The sequence below is a fragment of the Hipposideros armiger genome, unplaced genomic scaffold (genome assembly GCF_001890085.2).
Source record: "Hipposideros armiger isolate ML-2016 unplaced genomic scaffold, ASM189008v1 scaffold_2100, whole genome shotgun sequence".
Lineage (NCBI taxonomy): Eukaryota > Metazoa > Chordata > Mammalia > Chiroptera > Hipposideridae > Hipposideros > Hipposideros armiger.
This window is the reverse complement of record NW_017733448.1, coordinates 32,406-40,950: the sequence shown is the minus strand read 5'-3', so window position 1 is coordinate 40,950 and position 8,545 is coordinate 32,406. Positions and strand designations below refer to the sequence as shown.

The window sequence follows — 8,545 nt, the reverse complement described above, 5'->3', positions numbered from 1 at the left end:
TTATCAAAATAAAAATACTGTGCTTATCCTTTGTTCCAGAAGTTTTCCATAATTTGCTGTAATATTGGGAAAATTACTTACCCTGTATGTGCTTGTTTCTTGTTAGTGGAAAGAGGATAATAATATATAGTATGTATCTCATAGGTTTAATACTTACTTCATTGGATTATGGTGAGCATTAAATAAATTAATTCATGAAAAATGCTTTCATGTCAATTTTTTTTTCATTACTATTTTTGCTGTTACACATAGGAATCCATTCTTCAGAAATACTTTGTCAAGTATGTAAGGAATGGATTTTGAAGGGTGTTCACTACAACAATATTGATAAAATAAAACATTGGAGACAATCTCAATGACCTTTGATAAGGGATTAGTAAGTACATTGTGGTATATCTGTAGGAGGCAAAATAGAGAAAGGATGCATGTGGGTACTAGAGAAACCATGACTGGATGCTAAATTCTGTCTCAGTCCTCACTAGTTGTGGAAATTGGTCCATTCCTTAATCTCTCTGTCTCAGTTTTTTCAACTATAAAAATGATGATAATAATACTGACCTTGTAAGTCTTTGTGAGGAATCAATGAGATATGACATGTAAATTTTTTGGAAAAGAATCAGAACATAGAGAGCATCCCACAAACCAAAGTGCTTCCTATGAAGCACTATGTATCCTGTATAAAAAACCAGGCAGGTCTGCATGAGCCGCTGCAAAAGGACACATTAGGAGAAAGATTTCATTTTTTCCCTGTAGATGCTGTATAATGGACGCAGGTAAAAGATCCACTTATATCTATCCTTATACTTTGCTGTAAATATTAAAATATTTGTTGTTTATTACTTTATCCTCTAATGACAGAAAGAGAACACCAGTTAAAAATATTTTAAATGCCAAACCTGACTATCTTAATTTTGATTACAAATGAAAAATTTTAATATTTTGATCAATTCAGTAGTAAAGAGTAAAAATCAAAATAAAAAAATACTTCTTGGTCTTTGAGTAATTTATTTGAATTTGTGAATTTAGGAAACATATGTTATATAGTTATATATGCAAGAAATAACACAAGTTAATGTTTTAATGGAAAGATTATGGTGACAGACAATATTGAGTGATTGCCACTTTATACTATTAACTTTACACTGAAATGACTTAACATGAGACAACAAAAATAGTTATGCTAACACATGTACTTTGTTTTCTGTGTCACTAAATCTCTTTAGGAGCAAGAACTTCATATATAGATTATCCAAAAAATATCTAAATAATTTTATGAAACAAACAGCCTTATTCAGATTTTTTTTAAAGTTGATTTTAATTTTATATAGAAAAACTAAAAAACAGAGCAGATGTGCATGCAAAGATAGATAAAAATACTGGCTGCTTCTCAGGAAAGGTGATAGTCTGTCTTTCATAGTAATTTATGTACGGTATAACAAGTAACCACTAAATGTAGTAGCAGGGGGAAATTTGGCTGGAATCGTTCCTTTTACAAGTCTCAGCCACACTTCCTGCCCATAATTTAATTCTAGTAAGGCATCTCCAGTCAAAACCCTATCACAGCGTATTTCACTGTTAATATTTTCAGATTCAAATGCAAGCTTGTCTCTTCCATCAACCACTAAAAATCCAGAGATATGGGCACTAAATGACTCAATGGTGTACTTAAAAACATACACCCCTAGATATGGAATTCTGAATTTTCCAGTTCTTGGAGTATATGAAGCTCCATAATTGACATCCAAATTATTAAATAGGATCGGACCAGGCGTATTCATTCCATATGTATGAGACACAAAAAATGCCACCATCGGTGCATATCTGTACGATCCTTTGGAAAAATCTGTTAGAGGAAAAAAATGGAAAGAGTTAATTTTTACGTTTGTGTCTTGTTTTGCCTTTTCTCATGTCTTATCATTTTATCTCAGCTACAAAAAGGGTTAGCAGAAGGAGAAAAAAGTCATTCATCAAGGGCAGGGAAGTCTAGATGCCTTCTGCTTCTCTTGGCTGAGTTATCCGAAATCACTTAGCCTCCCTGAGCCTCAGTTTCTTCATTTAGATCAGAATAGGATGATAATAACACTTGATACCACCGTCACAAAAACGCCTCAAAGATTAATTTGCATGTTGCTTTGATCTCTCCAGAGATGAAGAAATTCAAAGCACTCCATGATTATTATGGTATGCCAGAATGTTTTAAAGCCCCTTGAAGGAACTGAAGCTGACATGACTGTAGAAACAATTTTTCCAGCACCTTGTCAAGCAGTTTCTAGAGGCTAAACAGAAACCAAATGAAGTCATATGCACTACAGAGAAGTAGACAAAAGGAATTTTTTATGTAATTAATGCCAAATGTACTTACAAAGGCTACGATTAAAAAATCGATTCTTCACTATGCAGCCTATCAAGAAAAGTTTGATTTGAAATATGTTTTTGCTCTAATTGAAGAAAACATACTTTAAATGTTGCCTGTATTTTCTTGTATAAAAATCAGAAATGGTACATTCTTGAAGTAAATTTATAGCAATCAATACTTCTGAAGGTTAATGGACAAAAAAAAAGGTATCTTATTCTATTCAGTACATGTGAGCATGTTGAAACAGTCCTCACTCAGTCAAAAGGCACTATTAGGTTAACCTTCTTAGAAGATACACTACTAAGTACTTATTAAAGCTTCATTTAAGTGACCATATCTGATATGAATCAAAGGCATATTGCTTAACAACTTGTTCGAGGAGAAAGAGTTTACACTAGTTAGATATATACATCTGTACTTTCTTTTAAGATGCACAGTGAAAATAAAACCTGCCTCTATTATATCAGTGTTGAACAAGTCAACAAGTGTACATCATCAATATGAATTTACCTAACAAAGAAATAGTTCCACTTGTAAATTGTGTGCATTATTCATTAAGTTTCAGAAGAAAAGGGAATAATCGTCATATGAGTCCAGATTAAGCAGTCTTAAATATTCATTTGTAAATATTTTCCAAAAAGTACTTTTGCTTATGACATTGAACAAATCCAAGGATGCATGCACTTTCTTACCTGGAGCTAAAGCATTTTCTTCAGCCATCTTGACAGTACAGTTGTGACCAGTAAAAGGATGTCGGCAAGCACAGATAAAGCTAGTTCTTCCATTTATACACGTGCCCCCGTTCTGGCATGGGGACCTACTACAGACTTCCTCCATCACTGAAAATGAATCAAGATAAAAGAGGGTAAAAGTCAACTATCTTCATTTCATCTCCAATCACAGTTTGCAATAGAATGGGAAAAAAATACTAAGAATTAAGAAAAATAGATTCCCAGGCCCAGGTTGGCCACCAATGTAGCCACAAGACTTCATGCAATACCCTAAACTTTCTGTGCTCTTTCCTGCTTCTTGGGAAGTGGGAATAATTCTGCAATCCATTGCATTTATTTGTGTGGGAATGTTAACATTTTGGCCAGCTGTAGAGCAGTATTGACTATCTGGTCACAGAATCATGTATGTTTGGAGCTGGTACATGATAAAGGTAATTCAAATTATTGGAGAAGTAAAATGTCTATTCAATACATGGTGTTCAGATAATTGGATATCTATAAAAACAAATTACATGTGTACAAAAATACAACATGTTAAAAACAAAACATATGATGACATTACAGTCAAATAAAAGGAATAGCTTTGTAGAGCTTTAAAATTTTGGAAACTCTTTCAAAGTAAAGCAAAACAAAACAATATCCAGAAGCTATAAGAGAAAAATCCTGACATTTGGCCACCTAAGAATTAAAACTCATTTGCAATGAAAGGCACCATTATCAAAGTTTAAAATGACAGGTTAAGAAAAGAAAAAAAAATAACATAACAATCTAATTACTACTAATATCCATAACATGAAAAGTTCTGACCATCCAAAAGAAAAACAAAAATGTAACTCCCTAAAAAAAGTGAAAAATGGGGGGCCAGCCAAGTGACTCGTTGGTTAAGAGTTGGCTTGGGAGTGCAAGCTCTGAGTAGCAGGACTGCGGGTTCAGATCCCACATGGGCCAGTGACACTCGCCCTCTACAGCTAAGATGGTGAACAATAGCTCAACCTAGAACTGGGCTGCCCCGAGTCCCGGCAATGGCGTAGGCTGCAATTGGGCTGCAGTGGGTTGCTGTGAGCCACCGTGAGCAGCCATCCAATGGCCAGAGACTGATCTGCCTCACCCGGGAAGAGCACAATGATGATACCAACATGGGCCATTGAAGCGTTGTCCTCCACAACTAGACTAAAGAACAAAAGGACAGCAACTTGTCTGTTCCCCTTCCCCAATTCCCCAACGCTGTTCCCCTCCCCAAGTCCCCAATAAAACCTTTAAAAAAAAAGTGAAAAATGGGCAAATAATATGAGCTGGAAAATCACTGAACAAAAAACACAAAAGCTCATAAAATTTTTAAAACCTATTTAATCTCATTACCAATAAATACTAAATTACCACCAATAACATTTTTATATCAGGTGGCAACATTTAAAAAGATAGAAAACATTCAGTCATGGTAATACAGTAATAGGAGGGAAAAATGGGCATTCTCATACAATATTGGTTAGAGCTTAAGTTGTTAAAACTTTTGAAAGGACAATTTCACCATATTGACCAGAATTAAAAACATTCATTTGCTTTGAGACAGAAATTACTCCTGGTAGAATATATACTACAGACACACTTGCCTATGTATACAAAGATAAGATTTAAAGAATGTTCTTTATTACATTATTTGCATTAAGGATCAATTGTAAGACACCTAAATGACCACTGATGCAGGACTTATTAAATGAATCACAGCATCTTCTCACTAAGGAATATTAGACAGCAGTCAAAGAATGAGGCCGATCTCTAACACATTTGATTTACTGGAGACAGCAAGTTCCAGTTTGCAATTATATATAGAAAGGATAAATTAATTTATTTATAAAGCTTCAAATTATGAATACAGTTATAAACATAATACATAATTATGTAAAAGCAGAGAAAAGGTTGTGAGAATACTTACATTACTGGCCACAGTTACCACTGTGGCACCACCTTGTGGCAACAGTGTAAACTGTTTACAATTCACTCATTTCAATGGTTTTTAAATTTAGGGTTATTTGCTTCAACATTTTTCTCAAGAAGTGAAATCTATAAATATTGTATGCACAGTCTACTTTATGTTTAAACAATTCAAATTCACATTAAATGTGACCAAACTGTATGCCTATATTAGAATTTTTTGCCAAGAAAATATATTACTGATGCAATTAGAAATTGATTTAAATTTTTGATATATTCTCTGCACTATCCCATAAACTATTTTCCCAATTAAAATACATATTAAAATAGTACATATATGCAATATATTTGGATTAATGTTACAAACTGGCCTACATTTCTTTAACATCATTCCTCGACCACATTGAAGAGGCTATTAAACCCTTCTACTTGCTGATAGCTATCATTCTAAAACCTAGTCCATTACTTGCTGCCTTCAAAAACTTTAATGACTCTTCATTACCTATAAAATTGTGAAGTGTTTATGTTAAAGCACTGGCTGCATTTGTTTTCACATTCTCTGAGTCTAGCACAGTGATCAACTCAGGGGGTAGTATTCAATTAATGTGTTTCACTAGGAATCAGTCAACTGTGCAGTGGAATTGGGGGGAACACTGAACTATTTATGTAATTTGATCAGCTTCATAATTCTTATTTTCCCAGATGGGAAAATGCCACTCTCACCTGTGGAATCTGCCCTGCCCACGAATCAGGGATCAAACCTGTTCCAAGCAGGAGAATTTTAGAAACTCTAAGAAATGTATTTATTTCCCTGCATTGTTAGCTCTACTGTGACTCTAGAAGACGGGCCTTTTACTTCTCCTTAATGTCCAGTACACAATTCTGCTTTCCTCCTCCTGTTCCATTGCCTCTAGAAATGGGGTCTTGCTTTGTTCTCTTTCTTTGAGTAATTTCAGAGGGTGTCATTTTGCCCTTATTTCAATTCCTTTGTAGGGTCATTCACCTGGAGGAGGGGTCCACATGAGGCTAATTGGGGGCCTGCACCTCCTCTTATTGCTATAGTAGCCCAGACTTGCTGAGACTACATACGGTTTGCCTGCTAGGACATCTGTCATGGCACCTACAGATTATCTGTCCAGGGCACCTCACTCACTGGCCTGTACTTGCTTCTGTTGCTTGTGTTTTAAGTTCCTTTCTTTGCCTTCCTTGGTATTTTGGATATCTCTGGTCTGTAAATCCCTGCCAAAATAATCTACATTACAGTGCACAAAATTATGCCCAAGGCTCCCAGAACTGGATATATTGTGAATTGGGTCTACTGAAAGTAGGCTATAGTAACAATCGTCATAAAGAAATGACCTTACTCACTTCTGTTAATGTGATATAAGCATTAAGTGTTCATTGTCTATTTTTGTATCTGCATAACATTGTGTCATAATAGATCTTCTAGGCTCTGATGTCACTGAAGATCTCTAGAGTCCCACACTTATTTAATTTATTCTAATATGAATTCACAATTATTACTGAGAAGTAAATGTACTTTATTACTTGACTCTTCATCTCTGTTCTTTGTTTTAATTCTGGAAGCAATGTTTTAACCACACCTCCCAGCCTTATCATTTTCAAATTTATGTTTTCTGTGTTTACCAAAGTTATTGATAAAAATAATGAATCACTGCCAAGTACACAGCCTCATAACAGACAGCTAAAGAATGGTTGGCACTAACTTGTCAATTGAAACTATTTGTTCTTTGTTACACAATTTGTACATCAATGACTTGTATTTTTCTACTTTACTTCCAAAATACATAAAAATGGATAGGTACCTTTAAAAGTCTCTGCACATATATGTCCTAATAGGCAATTTGTTTTTGTATTAACAACAAAAATCAGACTCTAATAAAGCATCATTTTCTTTTTTGACATCTTCTCTATCCCTGTCAAAAGATTAGATTAACTTTCTTAATTATCTTCTGATGCTCAGAAGTTCTCTTACTAAATTTATCACCCTCTACTGCAATTGCTCACATGTCCTTTTTACTTCCAGCTAGAGTATGAGCTTTTGTGAGGTCAGGTCTCAGGTCTTTTATTGTTAAACTTCGCTGTCACTACTGAATAGCACTGTGCCTGACATAGAGAAGTGCTAAAGTGTCTTTTTAAAGATGAGTAAACAAAGTAATAAAAGATTCAGTAGATGACCACATCATTCTTACCCAATACTTTATCCCTTCCTCACAGTTTCTCTAAGATCACATAATTTCTTTTTAATCACCAAGCAATATTTATTGTTTAATTCCAATAGTTATTCATGGAATCCTGGTTTAGAGTCAGTTTATTGCCATTTCTACTGCCTAGTTTAAACAAAAAGCAATAATCTAAATATATACCTATAAATTTCATGATATTTCTTCAAACGCCAAAGCAGTAAAATCATTGCTAATTCATGTTGTAATTTTAAAAATATTATAAAACTACACAGATTTCACATATTAATCATTTTATAATAAAAATGATTTGATTATCTGGAAGAAAATTACTGAAACAGAGTCCTTCCAATGTATTTATAACGTCTGTAAAACTCCAAACCAAAAGCAGAGCAATGACAAAATAAGGATTTCTCAGTTGCCAGGAGTGTGTGAATTTTCAGATGAGAAATAAACTGGTATTTTTCATGTTTTCTGTGAATTCAGGGCTTAGAGGTAGTATGATGTCATTGGCATGGTTTTCTAAAGACATGGACTAATTTCAAGCACACTTTCCACAACTTCTCTTTTACCTTAGGCTTCAAAACCTCATAAACACTTAATAGTGCATTTATTTCCTTTTTTAGAGATAAATGCAATTAGTTAAACAGTTCAGCCAACTCAACGTTCTACTGTCTTTTGCAAGTAGTATAACTGATCGTTCAGTTTTCATTTCCCTGCTCTGAACATAACTAAAATTACTTTGTCATTGTCTTGGAATGTTTCATAAGTCTCAATTTGTTCTGGTGTTTGCTTTCTGATAGGTGTTCGAGTTACACTTTCTATTCATTCTACTTCCAGATTTCATAAATGTTCATGTTAAATTCAAACCAGTTGAAGAGCTCCCCACATTTTCAAATTAATTTGACTTTACTAGCACTGGCCATTCTTTATTATAATTACTTGCTTAATGTATGAGCTCCACGAGAAGAGAGACTGTGTTGAATTTATCACTCTGTCCACTCTGTCTTTCTCAATGCCCATTTAGAATTTACTCAATAGATATTTGATGAATAAAATGAAAGGACACATTGTATTGTGTCCCTTCTACTTCATTCTTATTTTTATTTGTCTTATACATGATATGTTATATAATGATTTATATGTTTTACTTTTATTTTATTTATTTATTCTAATTAATATTTAATTTTTACTTTTATTGCTTAGTTCTGCTTTAGCATCAATATTTTTTTTCTTTTTTTAATTTATTCATTTAAATAATAACTTTGTAGAGTAGTTAGCTGATCTCTGCTTGGGGCAGAACGGAGTTTCCAACAGATTAT

The 8,545-nt window shown here is 33.8% G+C and overlaps 1 protein-coding gene across 1 annotated transcript in view; it reads right to left on the bottom strand.

The window, feature by feature from the left end:
* Positions 1-991: 991 nt before the first annotated feature.
* MMRN1 (multimerin 1) overlaps positions 992-8,545 on the bottom strand; it is a gene marked incomplete at its 5' end in the record, with an annotated part of 38,502 nt that continues 30,948 nt past the window's right edge. The window contains 2 exons of the mRNA XM_019634881.1: positions 992-1,843; positions 3,049-3,195. Coding sequence (XP_019490426.1) covers positions 1,422-1,843; positions 3,049-3,195 — 569 coding nt within the window. The remainder of the gene's footprint in view (positions 1,844-3,048; positions 3,196-8,545) is intronic.